Source organism: Heliconius melpomene, chromosome 10, assembly GCF_056956725.1.
Source record: "Heliconius melpomene rosina isolate 202511_hmr_F chromosome 10, ASM5695672v1, whole genome shotgun sequence".
Lineage (NCBI taxonomy): Eukaryota > Metazoa > Arthropoda > Insecta > Lepidoptera > Nymphalidae > Heliconius > Heliconius melpomene.
In genome coordinates this window covers 1,290,338-1,315,832 of record NC_140398.1, presented here as the reverse complement: position 1 = coordinate 1,315,832, position 25,495 = coordinate 1,290,338, and the positions used below count along the sequence as shown (strand labels likewise).

Genomic DNA, 25,495 nt, shown 5'->3' with positions numbered 1-25,495 from the left:
ATATAGAAAAGATTATCAGTATGCGAAGGCATTAAATAAAAATCCAAAACCTTGTTCCAATATGTGTATTTCCCCATACTCCAATCAATCTCAACTCGACTCAATAAAAAAGACCATTACTAATAACGAACTACATACGTTGTCCATTCATTTAGTGTTTTTTTATTTATTTATTTAATAATAATAATATATAATTACAAAAAACTAAATACAAGTACTGACGCGCATAGCGCATCATACACTTACATATACATATATATAAAAGAGATAATGATGTCAATAATAGAAGATTTCATATAAATCTGTATATTATTAACAATAATGTAGCACTACTGTTTAATTTATTTTATTTATAAAAGAAAACAATTGTAACCTAACGGAGCGGACTTATACAAAGTCTTGTCATCGCGTCGCAGCGGAATCGGACCCCCGACTAACTAACTAAAGAGCGCTGCGATACGACGCATCGGAAATACACTACGAATTTAATATTAATAATAATAATAAAAAAACACATGATACACTTTTATTAACATAGCTTTTAAACATTCAATTACCTTTTATTTTATTTATTTTACAATATCAGTTCCGTTTTTTTAATAGATACACGTACTGTTTATGTATATATGTACTATAATATATATTAATCGCTAAATGAAATAAAAAAATAAGAAAAAAATTACACGGGGGGCCAGTGTGTCGCTAAAACAACTAAAAAAAAAGTTACAAACATACAAACACACATAAAACACAACACTAGTGCAAACAAAATGGCGTCGCCCGCGCGTTTATATTAATTAATAAGTATTCAGTAGAGCATTTACAAAATCGACAACTATACACACTATCAATTAATTATTTTTATCAAATACTTTTATTAATATTTTCCATACAAATTGACACGATTAACGCGCCGGCTACACAAACACATATGTATGTGTTCATACTTGTTTATGTGTATTTATATGTGTTTATGTGTATTTATACGTGTTTATGACAATGACAGTGGGTGGTTCAGAGGAAGTCGTATATGACGCGGCGACCGTCGGCAGTTGAGTAGAGGTCGGGCGTTGTATTTACACGTCTCCATATTGTCTGTTCGGTCCCTGTTGAATAATTTTGATATGTTAATCTATATATTCACATGTGAAGCTAAAACTTAGCACACTGTTGTGTATAAACGCACAGACAAACAGACAAAAAAATTAAAACAATTCTTTTGTGTTCTATTACATTGACAAATGCCCCCAAGGGTAGGTTCTCTCATATCTCTTTCATGTACAGATATCAGTTACAATTATATTAAACGTATAGATACATATAACATATCAACAGTATATTTTGATACTCACCAAGTTAATTAGGCGCCCAGTACGACTGCGAGTAAGTGGGCTTGCTTGCGGCCGGCTTAGCTGCACCCGATCGGCCGGAAGAGGCGCTTTCCTATAAACAAAATAAAAGCATTAGTTATTTAAGAATGAAACTCGGCGTTCATTTACGCCACAAAATACACAATTTCTCGAATTAGGGCGGAAGCAGATAACAGTGTGTTGGACACTACGTTCTCACATCTCATCTCTCTTAAGGGGGATAAACCATAAAATTGTTTTTATTTCTTTAATTTTTATGAACATATTAATTGGGTACAGAATATTTTGTCAGTAGCCTCTTTTTATAATAAATCTTAAAATGTATATATTTTTAAGTAGATTTGTAAAGTGAATTCAATATTAATAGTGCCATAAACCTAGTTTCGAACATATTATTTTATTTAGAAAACATCCAAATGTTTTGTTATAATTTTTTTTTATCATTATCTTGATATACAGATAAGATATGAGGCATTATTATTATATATATATAAACAATATTAAAAAAAACAATTACATGCATAATATTATCCAAGTGGGTAAATAAAATATCAGTACATAAAATAATATTACAAAACAAAGAAACAATAAAGCAAGCAAGCAAATATTTTACAAATACAAACAAATAAGTAGTGATTTCTTCTACTGTTACACATTTTTTACTTTTAAAACAAACTTTGACATACTACTTTCACTTAGGCTTATATTATAATTTAAAATAATCTTTATATATTAAAAGGAACTTTGCCTTCTAGCTTTACCATCATAAACAAACATAAAACAAACAAATACACATATAAATATACATAAAACAAACATATACAGCAAAATAAACACACAACTTACCCGCCTATTATGACTACTGTTCACCCGACCATCCATCTACAAACGAAAGCAAACTCTAAGAATTTAATTAAAATTATAATATAAATATAATTTACTAGTAAATATATATTGTGTCATGCAATTATATTATTTATATATTCATTTATATATATATACATACATATTTATAATATACGTGTCTTTGTGTGCTTATGTTGTCGTGTCATGGTGTTTTAATTAATAAATATAATATGGGTAAAATCTTTATTACCAGAATAAAAATAATAATAAAATGAAATTAATAATAAAATGAAAATAAAATAATAAAAGTAATGAAATCGTAAATGAAAATGACGACACTGAGTATTAAGTAATTATATTATTAAATAAATAAATCATAAACATACATTAAAAATCACAAATTAATAAAATTGTTAATATTATCTTTTATTACATATTTTATTGAAAGTGATAATTAATAATTTTTATAATATTAAATATATATAAATATTAACAGTGGTATTACTAAAGGGAGTGTCCATGATAGTGTCTCTCGTCAATTGTGTAATAAGGTCGTTGATATTAGCGATTTTCACACATTTTAAATGAAAATATTTTAATCAAGTTATAGTTTTCCGATGATCATAAACTACTGTAGTGTTTTTCATTATTATTTTACAGGCACGTGGTTTATATTTTTCTTAACCTATTTTAAAATGTATTGACTGATTTTTTCTTTAAGTTATATTTTAAACTTATTTTAGGCATACGTGTGTTGATATAAAACACATCAATGTTTAAAATCATGTAGTAAAAAATATTAGCAGTGCCCCATAATGTCTTTGATAGCAATAATTATATTTAAATTAAATTAATAATTCTGCTTCTCTGCTTAGTGTTTTAGGCCCGTATTTATAAATAGCTGTCAAGTCTGAGATCGATATTGAGATGCCGTTTTCATTCATAGATATATAATATATGAATGAAAACTTGAAAAATTATTACTTGAATATTAAAATATCTCAAATATCCCAACCTTATTTCAATACATTTAAAAAAAAAAACAAAAAGTAAACAGCCACTGTATCCACAACAATACCCATGCTAAAATCCCCATATCAGGTAAAAAAATCAATGAACATCTCTAGTGTCACAGTGTCCCATGCTGGTGTCTCCGCGTATACATACCTGGTGCTGTGGCGCGTGGTGGTGCGGGTGGTGGTGCGGTGGCGCCGTGATGTAGAGGTGCGAACCCGCGCCGAAGGGGGGCGGCGTGCCACTGTGGAAACCCGCCTTCTCGTAGCTCTGCGGATTCAATTATTATTGCTAACTAACAAGCTCTTCTACTCTTTTATCTCCACTCCCCAGTACTCATAGGAGGAGGAAACGGTGGCGGCTTGCGCCCACATCTGAGACCTACTCTCCTGAAGATCTGTGTATTCTCTTGGGAGCCAGTCAGGTAAGACCAAAGTTGGATAAATTTTAATTGCAATTGACCATTAAATTTTAACAACAACTATTAATTGTAATTTCAGCACAAACAAATGACCACTTGTTATTATTTATTTAAAAAAAAAATTAACTCAGCTTCACGCTGTATCCAGCAGAGTAGGCAGAGGGAACCTAGTATTAAGACACTCCATTCCCCACTTTCTACCGAATTCTGGAGGCATTGCGTGTTGAGTGGCAGAACTCAACGCCGCGCTTTGCCTCGACATCAGACCAAATAGAAATATAAATGTAGATAAATATTTCACTTCCTCGAGTGGGGATCGAACAATTATTTATATTTATAGGTTTTAGGTTTTAGGCAGGTTTTATACCTAAGAGGATAATTAATTAGTGTTGTAGTTCGTATGTTCTTTTAATTGGACCTTATGCATGCAGCATGATTTCGCAGTTTACCATTTCTGGTATTGATACTTTCATTATTTTCAATTATTTTGGTTTACTTGGCAAACTCAAATAATCAAAAATTAGATAATACTGACTTATCTTGATTACTTTTTTAATTTGGCCCCCTTTAAATAAAAAAAATATCAAATACACACGCATGCCACAAACAAAAAAAAATTTATAAAAAAAACACCATACCACTAACTAGAACACCAATCTCCCAAATGCAAATAATATAATATATAAGACATTCTGTTTTCCATATCATAATACATATTTATAATTCTGTTTTAAATATCTTATGCATATTACTTATGTACTTATTTTATACTTTTATAACGTCACGTTGTATCCCGCATGTAGTAAGGTAGGCAAAGAGAACGAAGTGTTAAGACACTCCATTCGCGGCACTTTTTTATGCAAAATTTACAACATTTGAATTTCACCACGCCACACCTTGTCTTGTCACGAGAGCGTGGAAACTAAAACGCTTCATCCTACCGAGTGGGAATTGAACCCACAACGATCGCGTTTGCTGTCACGCGCGTGTTCCAATATATATAAATATATAAATATTTAAATATTGAACTCACATTAACTTTATTAAGCGCCACATGTGTCTTAGCGTACATTGCGTTTGAGAGATCAGCGGAAGCACCGCCGGCTGCTTTGTTAGCGTTCGCCGTGTATGGGCCCGCTGGGAAATATAAAAATGTTATATTAATTAATAGCAGTAAATTGTATAATTTTGAAATTTCCTTTAAGCCACTACTATTTAGTTAACAAAAAAAAATGTTAACGAAAATAAAACTTAAGATCATACTTTTATATCAATACAAAATTGAAGACTACACTAACAACTGCATAGCTAAACTATATTAAGATAACTTTAATCTAAAAATCTGTACATGGTGATAAATTAAGTTTATTATAAGTTTATAAATATATAATTTTGATTTACATCATAAAACATATATATGTTTTATGTTGTTATGTAACAAAGAAAAAACAAGTATAAAAGTATATTTTTTGTGCAAAACCATATTATTCTACATCGAGAAACAAAATAATTAAATAAAAAAAAACAAATCAGTTTCACGCTATGTCCCGCACACAGCAGAGTATATGCAGAGGGAACCTAGTGTTAAGTCACTCCGTTCCCCATTTTCTGCTTCTGTTGAGTGGCAGAACTCAACGCCGCGCTTTGCGTAAAATAATCAAAATTCTAGGTGGCGGTCACTTTACCTCCGCCCGTGAGTCCACTCACACCTACGACGCCTATTGGACCTATACTGCCTACACGCCACCGCGACTAGCACCGTCTACGTCGCCTACACTACGTACACTGCCTCGCAGTCATAGTGTACACTACAATTGCAACGCCGACGGCACTACGCCTACGAAGACGTATGGAGTCATACGTCGCCTACGAAACTTATATAGCGTAAGACGCCTATATTTTTAGGTGTTATAAAAATTATATGAAACCTACCACTCTTATAGGAATCCTGTGCATCATAAGGCGGCTGTTGCTGCGAGTAAGCGGACACTTTGCCTCCACCCGTGACCCCACTCACACCTACGCCACCTACGCCTCCCACTCCGCCTACACCGCCTACGCCGCCTACACTTGACCCGCCTCCGTACTGAAAAAGAACGAATATTGTTCATTATAATTAAATAAGGTAAAAAATATTATTGTACATTTTGATTTGTTTTATTATTGTATGGTATAAAAATTGGGATCTATGGTATAACTATATAAATCGAATTGTTCGTTTTAGTAGTCATTATTATAAAAGAACTTGTCAATTTAATACTTAAGAATTAAGTATTATCGTAATATATTTCATAATGAGAGAGAATGTATTTTAGCAGATATAAAAAGGTGCAAATTTTTACTATATATAATCAATTACTTACAGCTGTAGGATAAACGCCATATTGGTATGTGGTGGGTGGTGGCTGGTAAAAGTATGCATAGCCGGGGGGTAGTGCTGCTGGCACCTGTTAATATAAGTATTGTAATAATTAAATTTATAATAATATCTTTAAAGTCAACAATTGGTACAAATAATTCAACATATTTATTATACGGGACCAGTGGGACTTTTAGTAATGACGAAATATAAACGTATATTATATGTATATAATAGTAATGTTAAGCATAAATGAAAACGGCATCTCAAATCTGTCTCAAAGTTGAGTTTTTTTATAAATACGAGCCTTAGTGATAGGTGGCCGCCGCGTGGCTTCGCCCGCTTGTACAACACAATTATTTATTTTCTCATCTCAATTACTTTCGTGATCGTTATCATTTTAAAGACAATATCCATTTATAGCAAAAATTTTAGCCAATTCTCTAAAAACTTACTTTGTAGCAATATTGGCGCATGGAACCATTTATGAGATTTTTTTTATTTATGAACAGATTGAAATAAGACAAACACTAAATATTAAAAATGAAGCTTGCTAGAATCCAACAGTGAAAACTGCAATAAATATAAATCGGTTAAGCCATTTCTGAGACAAAAATTTAAAAAATCATTGTTTTGGGTTCTATTACATTAATAAATGCCCCCAATATAATTTTTTGTTATTTATCTTCCATTTACAGACATCGATCCGTTACGATTTTATTATAAGTATAGATATAGATGTAATACATATAGACAAATATTTTTGTGTATATAACATACCACAACAAATACAACAGGATCAAATCCCACAAAACATGAATAAAAAAATAATCTTTACCTGTTGTGGAGACGCAGCGTCGGTCCTGCCGAACCTCTCTCCCGCTCCCAGACCGAACGTGCCCTCCCGCGCGCTATAACCCACTTCGTAGTAGCCACCCTAGAAATTAATATTAAATTGTTTATATTTTATCTACTGTAAAAATACAGAAACTATTTATTCTACTATTTTAAAATTACAATTAAAAAAAAACTTATTTATTCCGCATATAGCAGGGTAGGCAAAGGGAATCTGGTGTTAAAACACAAACTATGCCTAGCACGAAAACATACACATTTAAAGATGTTGTGCCCCTGAGCCAGCCTTACTCACCGTAGTATCACAGAGAAGTATACTCCTCATAAGCTGTTTATTATAGCGCATTTCCCTCCACACAGACGCCCCCCACCTATGCAATGCAACCACTACATAACTAATAAGTATCAGGCACTCACCATATGATGAGGTAGTCCACTTCTCATAAGCTGTTCATCGTACGCGTACGCGCCCCCGTACAGCGCGCCGCTCGCGTAGCCCGCGTTGACGCCCGCCCCTGCGCCCGCACCCGCCCCCGTTGCCGCGTTGGCGCTCACGTTGCCGCCCGCACTATTGCCCGCCACCGCACCTGACGTGGTGTTCGACGAAGTCACTGAACCCGTGCCTGCGTTTACTGTTCCCGTGTTCACTGTTGGGGTAGGTGGAACGGTAATGGATGGTACAGTACGGTCGATGTATAGTGGCCGCCCCGCCGCGCCGGAAGAAAATAATCAAAAATAAAAAAAAATTGAGGCAGTTTGTTCAGGCGCGATGGTCGTGGGTTCCATTCTCACAGGAGCTGATGAGATATTTAATATTTTCATTTCGTCGCTCTGACGAGGCAAAGCAATTCGTTGAGTAACACCACTTAACACGCAACGCCCTCAGAATTCGGCTGAAAATGGGGAACAGAAGTGTCTTAACATTAGGCTCCAAGGTCTGCCTACCCTGCTACGTGCATGTGTATCCTGCGTGAAATTCTGAAATCAAATATACAGTTAACTTCAAGACGGCCACAACTCGCATATTTACTCTAATAATAATATATTAGACCAATATTATGTTATCATGACATTTATAATACTTCAAAAGTAAGCATACAGTTATACAATAAAATAATAGTCAGATTTAAAAACATGAGGAAATCAAAATTGTTATTTATGTATTATGTTGAGTAAAAAATAAGTAAATTTATTAAATTATATGTTACTTCTTAATATTTATTTATTTATATTTTACGATATTCATCCCTATTGTGATCATTCAGTTTACATTAAACATAAGAAAATATCAAGTTTTTACTATCAGCATCCTCAATACATTACATTATTATAAATACAAGCTACTTATAAAACATTAAAAAACATTGCGTTACAAAAAAGTTTGAAGCAAACAAATATACTAATAAAATAAATAAACTTTATATAAATAACGTATTTATTTATAAATTATATACATACCTGTCGTCGTCGCAACTTTGGCCGTCGTCTGATTTGACTGTGTCGTGGATGTACTTGTTAAACTGTTACTTGATGCTACTGAATTGTCATACTGTAAAAATAAAAAAATGTAACATGTTAGAGAATTATGATTGAAATGATTTATTTTGACTAATATGACATCCTCGCTAGTACTTCCTATTCTGTGTATCTCTTCATTGCGGATTACATATGAGTTTGAAATATTATACTTCCATCTGTATAGTGGGATTTAGTTGGTAGTAAACTATGGTTGATGAGTCAGGCCCTTAAGTTAGCTGTACACGGCTCAGCACATTTGATTTTATATTTTTTCTTACTTTTGATTATTTGCTTTCCGAGAGAACAATCTGCAAAAGTTAAGAAAACCTCTAACTTCAGGGCGGTCACGACTCGTCAACCGTGCTGTACTATGGGTACAATGGGTTATAACGGAACTTCCTTCACGATGCTCCTCTTCAACAGTCACTGACCCAGGCAATGGTTGTCAACGGATTTTGCTAATGCAACTCTTAAACGTATATTCAGTTAACATAATTTTTGTACATTCAATATGTGGTCCGTCTATCCATGATCAGTCTACTCTATGTGTTGTACTAAAATGAACGAATGTGCGGTCTTGAAAGATTGATAGCAGTGGAAGCTGTCAGAAGGACAGTTGACACCTGCGCGGGCGCCGGTTGTGTACCTAGTGCGCTTATTACTATACCCCGCTCAGTGCCCTAATCTACAGATGGGTTACCAAAAATATTTAACGACGAGTCGTGGCTGCCCTGAAGTTAGCTGTTAATGGCTGCGCAAATTTAATTTTAGGATTTATTTAACTTTGTTGTCAGAAAGCCTAATCTCGGGGCATCCACGACTCTGATCGGATACAACGGAGTGTCTTGTAAGCCCCAGCATGTTTTTAATACCTGAGCGTCCTTATGCTGGTGCTTGGGCGGGTGGTGGTGGTAGTGGTGTGGGTGCGCGGCGGAGTACGGCGCTGTGTATAACGCGGAACCTCCGTACGCGGACACGCCGGACACCGTCGACGCCACTGGGGTCTGTTGCTGGCAAGTATATAGATATTTATTATAGTTATGTATTTATTTTAGCTTCACGCTGTACCCCGCATAGAGCAGGGTAGGCAGAGTAATTTAGTGTTAAGATATTCTGTTTTCCCCATATACCACCGAATTTTTGAGGTATTGCCAGTTGAGTGGCAAAATTCAACACTCCCTTTGCCTTGTTACCAGGTCGCAGGATGAAAATGAAAATATTAATAAGATTAATTCCTTTAAGCGGGAGATCCAATGTCGTGTTTACAGTCATACATTTGTGACATTGACCGACGGCCCTTATTTTGGTCATACGCAATATCTCGAACGTTAAGCGATGCGTGAGGGACGTAATGTGTTAACACGCAACTACTTCTGCTACTGTACAGGAAAAATTATCAAGCTTCCTTTTTATAAGCCTCTCGATCTTCCCAACCGGGAGTAAATTATTTTAATTTTACAACAAAATAGAGCACAGTATTGAATACCGTCACGAAATGTCAGAATGATGAATCGGTACCGGAGTGTCTTAACACTAGGTTCTCTCTGCCTAAAAACAAATTATAAAAAATTCGTACCTGATATGAATTAAGAATTGGTTGGTACTGTGTTAGCGTCACGCTCGATGGGTACGCGTTCGCCAGCGACGCTCCCGTTAACGACGCATTTGTTGAATTCACCTTGAAAAAAAAAGAACAAAAATAAAATATATAAATAAAACGAAAATAAAAAAAAACTTAGTTTTATATTAAAAGAATATATATATTGACGTTACAATCAAACATTCTAAAAACTTTTAAGTTTCTGAGATACTATATGGTAAGAAGGAAGTAAAAAGATTAAGTATATATTATTTGAAATTTAAGTAGGTAAGCAGTTATCATAATCAGTCAGAGGCCAGTTGGCCAGATTTTCATTTCTTCGCTCTGGTGTCGAGTCGAAGCGCGGCGTTGAGTTCCGCCACTCAACATGCAATGCCTCCAGAAAATGGGGAACGAAGTTTCATAACACTAGGTTACCTCTGCCTACCCTGTTACAGGGGGGGTCTGCTATGTGCGGGATACAGTGTGAAGCTGACTTGATTTATTAGTTCATAATACGATAGAGACAATTTAATGACACATTATTTTTTGAAATATTAGAATGTTCTTATGAAACGATTCTGTTCCAAGATCTCTTTATTAGTCTCTTTAATTACACAAAGTGGCTCAGTATGTAAGGAAAAGACTTATACCCCACATTTTCCTTCTGGACAGTAGTTCCATATTGAACTTTATATAATAATATAGCAATTATCATTGCATTAAAACTACACCACAATTTTTTTACAAAATTTCTTTCTTTAGGTTTCTACTTCTATAAAAAAAACTAAATAATATATAAAAACTAAAATTAAAAAAAAAACATATGTATGACTAAATCACATCCATCCAGCCCGACACAAAGTCGCCCACAAGGATAAGATGCGAAGCCATGTTATCTAGCTCCGGTATTACTCGATAACGACAAAATATATCGAATCGATCTAGCGCCGAGCGGTTTTTCAATTGTTTAAGAAATTTCATTTAATTTCAATATATTGCAGAGTAGGGCATAGAAACCTAGTGAAAGAATATTGCTTGCCCAATAGCTTCAAGCTTCTTCCCGCATATAGCAGGGTACGCCCAGTGAAACCAGTATTTAAAACACTCCGTTCCTGACCTTACGACCAATTTTCGACTTAAGAAAGTTACAAGTACGATCTATGAGCCGTGGCAGCCCTGCTGTACATTTTTTGGTTTTTCATTATGTTCTTTCTAAGTGATCAATGCGCAAAAGTTCTTAAATCTTAACTTCAATTCGGCCACGACATATCTGCCGTACTGTATTATCTATTATAAGCATCATTATTAAAAATGCTACCTGTTGTGCATATACATTGGGACTGTAGACGGGCGGATGATGTGACACTGCGTGATGAGCCGCATATACATTCTGTTGCCCTACCGTCTGTTAAAAAAGGTGTTTTTTATTATTAGTAATACTAATAATATATTTTAAAATAGCTTCCCACCAGCAGGTATAGACAGAGACTACCTAGTGTAGGGAAACATTTCGATTTGAATGGCAGAACTCAACGCCGCGCTTTGTCTAAAATAGTGGAGAAATTAAAAATAACATATTACAACGAAAGGGATCGAACCCACAACTATTGCGTTTACAGTCAGACACTGTCCCACTGCACTATAAACAAGTTGTAATAAGCGTATAAGAATTTCGACGTAGCTTGATGAGAACGTATGGCTTAGTTGGTCAGAGCGCTTGGACGGTTTACAAGATGCGCGGGTTCAAATCCCGCTACGGTCAAAAAAAGTATTAATAATAGAAGAAATAGATTTTTTCCATTAATGAATTAGTGTGTTCTAATAAACTGTTTTGAGTGTGACTTAACCTTAATTCAATTATAATAAATAAAGTTAATTTAACCTTAGGCCTATGATGAGCATAATGATGATGGGCCTGCGGCGGAGCATCGACACTCGACACACTGGACACGTTCGAAACTCCCGACACGCCTGACACGCCCGGCACTCCCGGTACACCCGTCACGCTTGTCACGCCCGACACTGCCGACACTGCGGATACAGAGGACACGCCTAGCTGCTTTATTGATGCGGATAGTTTGTCTTGTGCTGGAAAAAGAAACAAAATTAAGTAAATCAGTCAGCTTAATGTTGTATCCCGCACACAGCAAGTGGGCATAAGGAACCTCGTGTTAAGGCACTCTGTTCTCCACTTTCCACAGAATTCTAATTCTTTAAAAACTTAGTACATTTTTGTAATTATTCATAATTGTTTTACAAAAGTAGAATAGTAAATCTAGTAGATAATAAGAAAACCTGTCAAGTGTAAGTCAGACTCGTACATCTAAGGCCTATTCATGCCAATTTCGTTATTTTTTGGTAGCGCCTTGAACTTCATACAAAAGGAGGCAAAAATAAACATAAACACTTGAAGCAAAATTTGATATTTTCAGCAGTTTTCAATTTTAGATAATAAAATTAAATTTTGAGTAGTAAATGCAACGTTAAAAAAATTATAAAATAATTAAATAGGCACTTACAAGTACTATTTGTGACTGGTGATTCTGTTGGGACGGGCTGACTCGTCGCCGTCGTGTCTACTACTGATAAGCTCTCATTTAACTGTAAAAAAAGGTAAAAACCGGTTAAAAGATGTCTGAACAAGATTATATATTATTTATTTAGTTGTTGGGATTGTTGCCTTGTTGTCAGAACAACAAAATGAAAATAATTCATAGTTTCGAGTGTAAATCAAACCAACAACCGTAGCGTTTACAGGCAAGACAACTTAAATAATATTCACAACAAGCCAATGCAGTTTTCCTATAAGCATATGAAAACTGCTATCTATACTGCCCGGTAATTTTTCTTGTAAATCCTTGATAAGTATGAAGGAACAATTCCAAAATGAATTGAAATAATGGAATTTTATTTACGTTTGAGGTCGTCGTGGTGTGAGTGGTAGAAATGTGACGCTGTAAACGCGACGGTTGTGGGTTTGATACCCACTCTCTCATTTTTATTTCCTTGCGCTGCCTATAGTCCGAGCAAACAAAGTCACGGGCAAAACTTGTCAATAAATAAATAATAACTCACCATACTATTAGCATTAGGGTAGCTACTGGGTGGTTCAGTCGTTGTCTCGTGGCTTGACGATGCGGGTGCAGGTTCAGGTTGTGACGTCACTTGCTATATGTAACAAAAAATACATGATTAAAAGTAAATTTTTGAAAAAATTAAGAAATTGTACTATATTAAATTATAAATTTGAAAGTTTGTAAGGATGGATGTTTCTCCCGTTTTCACCCAAAACTGCTGAACGAATTTAAATGAAACTTTATAGTGAATATAGCTTATACAATCAATATTTGGTATAATTTGGATAAAATAAGTGGGCGAGGCCGCATATGTGTGGCTAATAATATAAAATTATAGTAGTTCACTAACATTTTTTAGTTCCTTTATCTACTCACCTTAACCGGAACAGGCGTGGACGGTTGCGACGCAGGCTGGGCAAGCGGACTCGCGGGGTGGACGGGGTGGGATGGGTGTGCATCTATCGCTTCCGGCTCTAAGGCGCCGAACTGCACGTCTAGGAACATTGCGCCAGTCGAGTCTGTACCACCCGGCATTTCTACTGCCGACGACGGTATCTGCGGATGTATAAGATTTTTTTATTTATTTAGGTTATTAAAAAAATATAGTGTTTTTGTCAGCACCACTTTAAATAAAAGAACAATTTTAACTATTCTATAAAAGCCTAATACAGTTATTTATTTATTTTTTTCCCAAAAAATAGTTTTTTTCAAAGTTAAATAAAATAAAAATAAATCAGCTTCACGCTGTATACCGCATACAGCAGAGTAGGCTAAGGGAAGCTAGTGTTAAGACACTCCGTTCCCCACTTTCTGCCGAATTCTGGAAACATTGCGTGTTGAGTGGCAAAACTCAATGCCGCGCTTTGCCTCGACACCAGAGCGAAGAAATTGAAATATAAACGTAAATAAATATTTCAGTTCCTCAAGTGGAGATCAAATCCTCAACCGACGCATTACAGTCACACCGTGCCGCTGCGCCATGACGGCCTCTCAGAGTTCAAAGTTGTTTAACCTTTAATAGTATTTTTGAAGTAGTAAGTGTTTACGTTATTGGTATCTATGCGTAACTGCGTCACACGAAATACAGGTATGAATAAACATCGTAAAATGAAAAAAAAATCCTACATCTAAACTGTTGAGGTATCTTGATTAATTTCTTTAGGTATGGGTTTGAAATATTTTACCCTATATATGCCCGTAACGCTGACGCTTCCACCTGTATATTACGCAAATTTTATTATTTTTTTAAACCTTATCCCAAGGACACAGCTAGTCATTTCTGATATATTTTTCCGTTCTTAAGTGTATATAAATAAAATTGCAAAAAATGTTAAAATAATTAACAAATACGATTGCCTGTTGCCAACATTATTTAGTTATACCAGAAAGTACGAAAGTAAGACACGCACCAGAAAGGTAAGCCAAAAGCGAGGATTCAACTACCACTAGGTTGAAGTTTTACACATTTCCAAATATTTATCTAATATCATTTAAGAAATACAAAAAAATATAACCACCTTAGAAGGCGGCGGTACCCGCACTCTCTGAGTTTTTCGCTGCGTCGAGATATCCGAAGTGCCGTATACGCCATAATTACTTGTATATACACCTGGAAATAAAAATTTAAAATCTTTTAATTCATCTATAACAGGCTTAGTAATTTGGATTTCATGGACACAGTTTTAAATTCTAAAGTCACTTTCATAATTCATAGTAGGATTTTGGAGTCCTGATTGCACTTAAGTTAGTAACATTATCATCTTAAAAAGAGTTAGCATTATCATTATTTATAATCTTAATGCTTAAAAATAGATATTACAAAAATAAAATATAAATAAAAATCAAAACACATACTATTATCGTGCCGTTGAGCTTGCTGTGTGAGCTGAGACAGGTATTGTGACTGGGCGGCACTCAAACTACCTGACATGCCCATTGGCTGGAAAGTAAAAGAATAATTTATTATTTAAATAATATTTTATCTGGTGGCACAGTACACAGTACAGTGGGACAGTACATGTTAAGAAATGCGCCATGATAGAGGGTTCGATCCCCACACTAAACAGGGAGATACTCCAGTGTCAAGTATGTAAATTTTACCTGGTGATGTTGCTGATGGTATACTTCAGGTTCACTCTTGGCGGGCGGGACTGCGTTCGTCGCTCCAGGCATTTGCTGAAATAAAAATAATTATATATTAGGGGTTGTTCAAGTTCAAATTACGTAAGCGTTATAGGGGAGCGGGGAAGTGTTGACATGCAGTTCTTAATGATGATTATTCAATTTAGACCCGTATGTCACTAAGAAAATGACCCAAATATTTATTTATTTACACTTTATTGTGCACAATTACGCATTAGGAAATATAGAAAAGTATGAAAAACGACAAAAAATAAAACAATTGACGCACAAAAGACCATTATTAAGGGGTTAGGCCACTGTAAATTTTTTGAAAAATCGATTTTTTTTATTGGCTTAAAAAATAGTTTAAACCCTCTAGAATCAGGAAAAAAAGGTCCCGTGCGAAAAAAATGTTTTTTTCCTTGGGAAAATTTTAATGTACAGAAAAAAAGAGTGCATTGATCAGGTGCAAAAACGCCATTCGTTTTTTTTCACTCGATTGCGAAACCTGAAAAAAGGAACAAAAGGTCTCGGGGGAAAAGGCAACCTAACTGCCAAATTGATTGACGAACCAACCATTTATTACGGCTTGGCAATCCGTCGAAATCCCGATTCCATCGAAAATATGAAAAATGAGATCTGGGCAACTCTTTTTCACAAAATGTCAACGGATGAAAAGCCTCAGCATGAAAAATGTTCAGAGAATTGGTGTAGTTGGAAGAAGTTGCATCGAAGCCGACGCCAAACGCATTACGCACGCGGATACATCTCTGAGCGACGCGGCAAAAAGTGCGCGCGCGCTCCAAAAATCCACCAGGAAAGACGAAGAAGACGAAAATTTGGACATCGAAGGACAAATGTATGGTGCTGGGATTGCAGACTAACGGTAAAATTTTTTTTACCTTATTTTTTTTATTTTTTCCAATAGAAAACTATTCGTACAACTTTAAACGCGTTTTTCTCGAAACACGGTTTTTCGAAATGGCACGCAGCATCACTCGAACAATTTTCATTTTTTTTACTTGAAATTTTGACCAGATGTGAACATTAATATTCTCTAGTGAATGTCGATCGGGATTTTCAATAACTTTATTTATTGATTTTTTATTAACAAAAAACTAGCCGTTTTTTTCATCAAAAATCAATTTTATTTTCAAACGCACGCCGAATCCACAAAAATTGATATTTTTTAAAACCCGATCGACATTCTCTAGCTATAACCCTCTAGATTCATGGTTTTTTTTTTTTGTTCTAGATTCAAAAGTGCACCAGTAGTGCTGCGTGCCGCGGACCCCTGCTTGCAAAACATGCCCCGGGAAGATAGCTGTGGAACCCCCATTTAGTTTTATTTTCGTTGTAAAAAAATTTGATAATAAAGTTTAATGTATGCCCGATAACACCCTTAAAGTTTTTTTTCAATTACCTTCAATTTTAGAAGTTCGTGAAATTCGTGAAAAAACCTTTTTTTTTGGACCGTTACAGTGGCCTAACCCCTTAAGTTATTTATTTTTAAAACATATGCTACCCAGGAGTGTTTGCAAATAGCAATAGGCTATACTTTGTAGACGTTATATAACTATTAGTTTTATGGTATAATATATTAGTTTAATATATCCATATAGCAGAAATAACACAAACTTTTTACGGAAATAAAATCTAAACTTAATAACACTAAACTAAAACAAACATTTATTTACTTAATTCAACATACAAATACATAAAATAAAACAAACAGAATGAACATGCAACAAAGTGCATCTCAAATTAATATATAGTTCAAGGTTAAGCAAGAAATCCGTACTTACGTAAAATATTTTTTTTTTCGAAAAATATAAAGTAATATATTTTCCGAACATATACTATTGATAAATTATAGTTCTTATATAATAGAGATAAGGCATAATTGAGAATGAAAAATATTTCATAATTAAATAAAACTTTTACCAACTTTTTATCAAAAAATAATAGGTTAATACATTATTTAAAAATAGAAATTAATATTATCATATAAGGAACACTCCTAATGGCAACCCACACATTGTCTATGCACGAAAAGCAAACGCAATTTCGGGAATTCCCACAAATAATTAATCTATATATATAAAAGGACTTGTCCTCACTGACTGAGGTAAGACGCACGCACAGCCGTAACCGCTGATGATAGAAACGTGGAATTTGGACAGATGTTTACTTTCGTAATCTGGACATCCACTAAGAAGGGATTTTGGAAAATTTTAACCCTAAAGGGGCGAAATAGGGGTTGAAAGTTAGTATGGAAAAAAATTTAAATCGGCACCGATTCTTATAAAATTTGAAATTTAGACTCTTAAAAATATTTCATTGAACACATGTTTCATGGTTTATTAGTATTCAACCCTAAATACGCAAGCGAAGCTGCGAGCGTCCGCTAGTATGTTGAGATATTTGCCTAGAAGCAAGCAAGGGAATTACCGCGCGCTATTCTCACAATTTTTTTGCTTCGGTACCATTGACGATTTGACGTCTTAAAACGTGACAAGTCACAACTTGTCACGTTAACTTGCGTTGTAAGCAAAGCAAGTTAACGTTTATGTTATCGTTGATCTACTTTCGTTAAAAAAATAATTGTTTAAGATGTTGTTTCAAATTGATAAATCTAAATTATACCTACTACTATACAATTGTTCAAGTTTGCTAAGTTTCAAAAGTATAAAATATACAGTTAGTAATAGTAATGCATTATACAAAATTTAGAGCACCAATATGTTGAATGGCTTGATGAGAATGATACAAACATTCCAAAATTGGATGAAAGTGAGCAATCACAATACAAAAAAATGTATATGTATACATTGGTAGGGGTGGGGTGGTTGTGACGTGTACCATAAGATTACTTATTTTTACTGACCCACGAGGGAATAAGCAATTGTATTATATTATTATGCTAATATACATACCGGTATGTGCTGTTGGGTATTGTGATACGTGTACGTGGGTATGTGCGGTTCTCGAGGGCCGTTCGCCTCGTTCCCGCATTCCCAGTCCTCCTGTAATTAATGCATTACATGTATTATACAAATACATTAAATCTTTTCTTAACTGTTTACTTCATGTTTAAATACTTTTAAACATCACTATTTTTTTACATTCATAATAATTATCCATAAATAAGACAGTTTCACAATATTAATTATTAATTTTAACTTAGTATAATTAAAATATAGGTAAAAATAAAAAAAAATATTTTTAAAACACACTGAAATCCATCAATCCGTCACACGACGTCTGAAATACTGCTTGTGAGACGCAAGCAATGCTCAATGATGAAGTTATAGCGGTAGATTGAGATGCTACCTGTCTGTCATCTCATCTCAGAAACAACCTAATTCAAAACTAAATAGTTTCATTTAAAATGTGTAATAATCGCGAAAATCAAAGATCTTATTAAGTAATAATAATCTCTTATATTTTACTAACCGTGGCAGACACTTGCGGTATTTCATTCTCCGTGACGGCGTTCTGGACGTTAACACTGGGCGTGAATACCTGAACATGTTAATTATACATCTTGTTATTATTTATATTTATTTGTTTATGTAGTTTCACACTGTTTCCCACATTTAGCTGGATAGTCAGACGCTATGCCATACGCCACAAACTTAACAACTATAGGTAAAAGTGACATCATATATTACCAGCAAAATATAAGTATCATTAGTGCCTTTTTTATGGTTGATAAAGATTGTATGTGTAATAATAATAACTAAAACTTAAAATAGTTAAATAAATAGATTAATTCTATTGTTCTAGTCCACAATGGATGTTACAATACCTTTGTGTCTGACAGTGAACCGGACCACTCCTCATTGTCCCAGTCCTCTGTTGCTGGAAATGAATCAATGTTGCCACCTGTCAAATACATTTTTTTATTTATATACCGGGCGTATTACACTTAAATAAATTTGTAAGGAAATCCACAAACCTTATTTATTAATTCTAAGTAAATCAATAGTGAGTTTAAAGATACCGCCATTGAAACTAGCAATCACAAATACATTTAAATAATACTCTTGTTGGATATAAAAATTTTCAATGTGCTGGCCTGATAAATAATATATTCTATTAACTTTCTTAAATACTTGAGAATGGGAATTTTACTACCATTCTCAAGTTACATACATATGTATGTAACACTTAAAAAGGAGAATCTCCCATGACATTTTTCTTTCATAGAACAAAATCTCTTGACAGACTGTTATAAATGTGTATATGCCGTATAGCAAGAGCTTCGATTTTCATGAAACATAAGATTTCTTTGTATAATTGTTATGACTTTACAAAGTGAACATTTATGTGATTATGTTTGGGACATTAATGTTTTTCACCGACAACTTAATGCCCCTATGTGATAAAACACAGTGTCATAGCCGCCTTAAAATTTTAAAACATCAGAAAATCCTCAAATTCAAATCTTAATAACAAGAAGTAAAAAATAAACTCACCACCTATATAATCAGCGTTGTCACCCCCATGCGGCCAGTCGGCGTCGCGCGGCGCGTGAGAGCGGCCGGGGCCGCCGCGGCGCGCACCGCGTCCCACGCCGCGCCCGCGTGCCCCGCCCCGACCGCGAGGCGCGCCCCTACCCCGCGACGCACCCGCGTCCGCTTCGTTGCGACCTGAGGAAGAGGAATGATTAGTGATCATAATTATAACTGTTTGAGATGTTAAAGATATTGAAGTCCCACCCATATTTGGGTATTGAGAGAAACTATTATTGGATATCCGTGCAGCACATTTCATTAGACATTAAATAGAGAATGGGAGGCAGAGAGAAGCATGAACAATTAATACATTAAACTAAAAAATAAAATAACCTAACAATAAATCAAAACAAAACAATATTGTTTGATCACCAGGAATTATCATATTTATATTATTTCTCCACTTCATTAAGACAAAACTTGACGTTAATTTCCATTACTCAATACCAAACAACCAACCAAGTATTTCCCCCCAAATGGAAATCGGACTCACAATCAGAAAGTAAACTATACAACGAGAAAATAAACATAAATTAATATATCTAAATAATTACGTGTCCGTGGTCCGGAGCGGCTGCGCGGTGCGTCCCGGGGCGGCTCCACGTCGCCGTTGCCGGTTGGTTGAGGCGGTTTTTTCTTCTTCTTCTCTTTGATTTGCCAGTTGCCCTTTCAAATATATTTTTATTTAAATTTATTATTAACTTATTTTCTGTTTACTTTTTTATCATTATTTTTTAATTTTCTGAGTGTACACCTAAATAAAGACAATCCTAGGTTAGTTTAAATCGTTTTATTTTCCCGCCCACGTAGTAAAATGTAATTAAGTAAGAGTTGAGACCGGTATTCAATCACTGTGAGCTACATAAAACTATTGATGTAATATAGACTAGAGTGTTCCTCAATAAAGGAATAATCAAACATAAAAACATTTTATTTCAACTTCGACAAATAGTTTCTGAGATTAGCCTGTTTCATCAAACAAACTACACATTTAACATAATATAATACCTGGATTATTGCAACTGTTCAATAATTACCTGTATCCGCTGGCTCTCCTCAAACAGCAGATTGCAAGCGGTCTCTATGTCGTTGTTGCTGTCGTGAAGGGCTGAGCAGACCTCCTCCTCCGTGCGCCTGGTCATTTCCATTAGTTCAGTTACCTGATGTGTACAAGAATTAATTGATTAAATCGTGAATTAAATTTATATTATTTGCTTTATGCTTCATCCTGTATAAACTGTGTTTTGACACTGCATTTTTAAAGTTCAACTTTCTCAAAACACTCCATTCGCCACTTCCTTCCGAGTACGAGTACATCGCCGGAAGAGAGAAAAAACAATATTTTCCGCATAAGGATAAAACCAAGAAACGCACGTCTGCAGTCAGACGCTGTCCCACTGCCACGGGGAGTCAAGTGTTAAGCAACTCCGCACGTTTTAAAGAAGTGTTGAATAGTGAAGTTTTACGCCGTGTTTCATCTATCAGAGCGGAGAAATGAAAATAAATTAATATAATCTTTCCCCCGAGTGGGAATCACACCCACAACCATTGCGTTTACATTTATGTATCTTGGATCTTATTGCGCCATAACGGCCTCAACTATAATTTACAATGAAATATTATCAACTGCACCAAAATGGAGTTCACCTTTCGTAGAAATGATTATACTCTCAGTGACATTTAATCTGTTTACTAGCTTCCACGTGTATAAGATTTAAAAACATAATCACTTCATACTTTATATCTTATGTAATACGAGTACTATTAAGATATCTAGTTATGGAAAAAATCCATATTATTTAGTTTTAGCTGAAGCTGTCGCGGCTCAGCAGCATAACGTGTAGCTATGCAAGCGACGGTTGTGGCTGAGATTCCCACACATTAGAAAGAATTTATTTAATAATAAACACTCGTTCTAATAACAAGACAAAACGCGATGTTAAGTTCCAGTACTCAAAGTGAACAAAGTGTCTGTACACTAGGTCTGCTTAACCCTGCTATATGCGAGACGACAAAATTGGCACAATATTAAATTTATAGAAGGATTTCCACAATAAAATATACCATAAATGGTTAAGTATGTGTGTACGAATTTGCAATATTTTCCTATCATAGTCGGCACGCAATTTTTGTATAGCCCAAGCAAAATGCTTGAACTAATGAAAAAACACAACAAACAATGAACAAACAAAAAACTTATACTTTTGTTACACATAAACTTTATAATGGAATCTAACCTACGACTTCCAGCTTAGTAATCATTACATTTAACCACAAATTCTAAAACTTACCATTCTTCGTACGTCAGACGGATCTTCGCTTTTGCAATCGATCATATTTGCCATACGTATTTGTTCTGTGGTAGCCTGAAAAAGAAATAAAAATACTCTAACATTTTTATTAATTTATTTTTTTCGAACTCATTTCGCACTGTTTCACTATTCTTGTATTTATTACATAAATTTTTAAGTAACTTACACTGACAAATGAAAAAATCATAATTAACCTAACAATTATATTAGTAAGATTAGGTTTTCTCATTCAATCTCAGAAATAGAGACGTAATATATTTAGCAAATAATATTTATTAAGCTCCATCGTGGCGCAGCGGCGTTGCTGTAAACGTGAAGGTTGTGGGTTCGATCCTCATTCGGAGGAATGAATTGTTTTTGTTTTCTCTATCTGGTAACATGACACTGAGCGCCGTTGTGTTCCGCCACCCAACACGTAATGTTTCATAATTTGGAATGTCTTAACATTATGTTCCCTCTGCCTATATTGTCATGTGCGGGATTCAGCGTGAAGCTTTTTTTTGATCACAAAAAGTGGCAAACTAGCCAAAGGACCACCTGGTGGTACGCAGAGCCCTCGCTCATGGATATTTACAACCTGAGGGGATTGCGGTTGCATTGCCGGCCTTGAGGATGAAAGTATCTGTACAGCCGACGCGAAAAAAACATTTTACAGTACGGTGGACGAGTCGTGTCCGCCTTAAAATTCGTGGCAGATGCTATGCAGATTTGATTTTAAGATGTTTCCTTACTTTTGATTAGATATATTTTTCCTGAGTGTAAAAGCTCCTCTGGTGTTACACGAGGTCGTGGGCGCGTGGGCGAGTGGTACGCTCATTTGTCTTGTCTTTTTCCATAAAAAAAACCTAATGTAAGAGTGGTCACGACCCGTTGACCGTACTATGTATAGAGTAATTACAATATATAATAACTAACTTGTGGTTTAGTCTTTTCCTTGGGCGCGGGCTTCTCGGCCGTCTTGCCCTTCTCCTGCTTCTCCTTCTTCGCACCACCCTTGGTGGCGCGCGCACCCAAACTCATATTTAACTGCTATATTTACAGCCTCTATTTACAAGCAGCTGGAATTCAATATAAAAGCATTAAATCAAGCATTTAGAAAACAGACAAATATTTAACGTGAATATAAACGCGGTGATTGCAGCTTCAATTCCCACTTGAGGTAGTACCTTTCCTCACTCTGGTAAGAGAAGTTCTACTATGCAACAGGCAATGTGGCAGGCTTCAATGTCCATCAAAGCAAGAAATGTTAAGCCATTCACAAGGTCTACCTAGGGACTAATGAATTGAAAGTATGAGTGTATATAACAAATATATAGACATTTATATTTCCACATTCGAAAGAAAAAATAAATGTGACGATAAATTAAACAACACCAACAAAAAATATTTACAAAATATTTTTTAAAGAATCATATTCAAATTGTTTCAATAGAGAATAAATGGGTACAGAAATTTTAAGACAAAGACAATCAATGAAAAATAAGTAATTGACTTAATAAAACAGTTTTGATATAATAGTCTTTTCACACAAAAATTTTTTTTTTTTTTGGGAGATTAAGATATCAGTACCCACAGTTATTGAACTAAATTATTGATTATAATTTAAAAACAAAAATAATAATCAACACTTCAATCAACACACTCAATCTTGTACTTTGTCTATAACTATAAAAGTTATACTATAAAAGTTGTACAAGATTGAGTTTCGTCACTCAATATCCAATGTCTAGCAAATTGGGCAGAAAATGGTAAATGTCTAAATGCATCTGGTGATTCTGTTACAAGGAAAGTGTAATTTTTTTTTATAATAATTAAATGCACTATAGAAAATTAATATTAACACGGCACTCATGATAAACCTTATAAGATTTTCATCTCAATGTTCCCAAACAAAGTTTTGTATACAATAAAAAATGTTGTGGTCATACACATATTTGACTTGGGTAAAATTGACTTTACATTGTAAATGCGTAGCAGTCAGATGAAATGAAAATCATCTAATCATTTAAATTGGACAAATTTTCAATGAAAATATTATTTAAAAAAAAACTATTATTACAAAAATTGTAGTACAAAATTGATTTAGAATACTTTATAAGGTACAATATAACATAAATTAACATAAAAAATCAGAGAAGATAAAATCTATATAAAACAGAGTACTATGCCACGGTTAATAAAATAGAGAAAAGTTTGCAATATGTCAAATTTAAAATGATATTTGTTTTGAGTCACAATAAAGCACAAAGAGAACAGTGTAAAGGAATATTATAAGGTGTAAAGGAATATTTATATATAAATTATAATATTATATAATTTAAATAATTGACATATTTCTATGTTTACTTATATTATTCAATTTAAATATATATATATATATATATATATATATATATATATATATGAGCAAAAATCCTTTTGTATAGGTTAGTATTTATAGGTAAATATACTATAAAAAGTCTGCAATTTATTTATTTTTGTTATCTGATAATATTCAAAACTTGGCCTAAGATAAAAAAAAGTTATAGTAACGTCTAAATTAAATAAACACACTTGGCCTTTTGTTTTGAAATTTTCATCATATTGAATTGAATTGAAAGATGATTGAAATATAGCAAAAAATAAGTGATTATTGAGTATAATGCTTCTTGCACTTCAAAGTATATGATAACATTCCCTATTCAATAGAAAGTAACATATAACGGAAAGAACCGCCAATCGTAGCATAAGTAGTAATCGGAAATAAGTAAACAAAACAATTGGGCGGATAAACGCGCAATTACCCTTCAACGGTTAATGTAAGGTTTCTTGAACTTTAGATAAATATGCTGAGCACATTAATAAGTACAAATAATATAAAAAATTGCGTTACTTCTCGCAGAAATCAGGACAATGATTCATTGTAAGTAGCAAGGGCGATACCAATTTGAAATTATGTAGTGTTATGATTTACAACAGAGCACCGCCAAGATTAGTGCAAATGCACAATCACACGTATACAAGAGCTCACGTCATCAATTTCTACAACTTCTAACGAAGACGAAATTCAATAAGCGGCACATGTGGGGGACGCCATTCCTGAAGCACCTTTCTTGGTATCAAAATGACAGTCTTTGTTAACGAAATAACCGTACACGACACCATTTTTCAATTTAATTACGCACTCATCAACACATTTCATAAGCTAGATTCAAAATGTTACCTTAAAACTAGGGTTTAATCCGTAATACAACGCGATTACTAATAAAATTACGAATTTCCATACCTGTGAATGCGCTCTCAAAACGCAAGCTGGTCACGTGACTTGCTAGTGTTGTGCCATATTGAAAGTTAAAATAAAATTTACGATTCAAATGGCCATTTTCATTGACCAAATCTTTTGTATAATTTTACGATTGTCTTATATTTCATTTATATTAATATTTAAATTAACAACTATACATATTATATACATCATTTGTTAAATTAAGAAGTATATTAATCAGAAGTTTTTATTATTA

The 25,495-nt window shown here is 34.3% G+C and overlaps 2 protein-coding genes across 8 annotated transcripts; one reads left to right on the top strand and one right to left on the bottom strand.

The window, feature by feature from the left end:
- Positions 1-50: 50 nt before the first annotated feature.
- Positions 51-25,396, bottom strand: lig (ubiquitin-associated protein-like lingerer). Of its 7 annotated transcripts, none has more exons than XM_085190596.1 (29): positions 25,261-25,396; positions 22,911-23,053; positions 21,975-22,049; positions 20,721-20,843; positions 20,238-20,349; positions 19,645-19,818; positions 18,975-19,051; positions 18,620-18,694; positions 18,100-18,189; positions 15,143-15,217; positions 14,897-14,981; positions 14,560-14,651; positions 13,418-13,597; positions 13,041-13,133; positions 12,485-12,566; positions 11,848-12,053; positions 11,284-11,370; positions 9,960-10,061; positions 9,256-9,393; positions 8,324-8,414; positions 7,283-7,512; positions 6,849-6,947; positions 6,015-6,098; positions 5,584-5,737; positions 4,685-4,788; positions 3,384-3,500; positions 2,217-2,252; positions 1,353-1,443; positions 51-1,106 (listed from the first exon to the last, which is right to left on the bottom strand). In XM_085190596.1, the coding sequence occupies exons 2-28, from the start codon at positions 23,013-23,015 to the stop codon at positions 1,357-1,359; spliced, it is 2,973 nt and encodes a 990-aa protein (XP_085046722.1). In that variant the 5' UTR covers positions 23,016-23,053; positions 25,261-25,396; the 3' UTR covers positions 51-1,106; positions 1,353-1,356. The 7 variants fall into 7 exon arrangements, with proteins under 7 accessions (XP_085046722.1, XP_085046727.1, XP_085046726.1 ...); XM_085190601.1 differs by having other exon boundaries at positions 9,256-9,387; XM_085190600.1 differs by having other exon boundaries at positions 18,620-18,688.
- LOC146535092 (uncharacterized) lies at positions 15,615-16,557 on the top strand. Its single transcript, XM_085191541.1, has 2 exons — positions 15,615-16,049; positions 16,419-16,557. Exons 1-2 carry the CDS (start codon positions 15,789-15,791, stop codon positions 16,485-16,487), a joined length of 330 nt encoding a protein of 109 aa, XP_085047667.1. The 5' UTR covers positions 15,615-15,788; the 3' UTR covers positions 16,488-16,557.
- Positions 25,397-25,495: the final 99 nt, after the last annotated feature.

Coding starts and splice junctions, on each gene's coding strand:
- LOC146535092 (XM_085191541.1), top strand. CDS start 15,789: ATGAAAAATGAGATCTGGGCAACTCTTTTTCACAAAATGTCAACGGAT. Junction 16,050..16,418: donor GCTGGGATTGCAGACTAACG/GTAAAATTTTTT, acceptor TTTTTGTTCTAG/ATTCAAAAGTGCACCAGTAG.
- lig (XM_085190596.1), bottom strand. CDS start 23,015: ATGAGTTTGGGTGCGCGCGCCACCAAGGGTGGTGCGAAGAAGGAGAAG. Junction 14,652..14,896: donor AGCTCAACGGCACGATAATA/GTATGTGTTTTG, acceptor TTTTATTTCCAG/GTGTATATACAAGTAATTAT. Junction 6,948..7,282: donor GTGGACTACCTCATCATATG/GTGAGTGCCTGA, acceptor ATTAATTTCTAG/GGTGGCTACTACGAAGTGGG.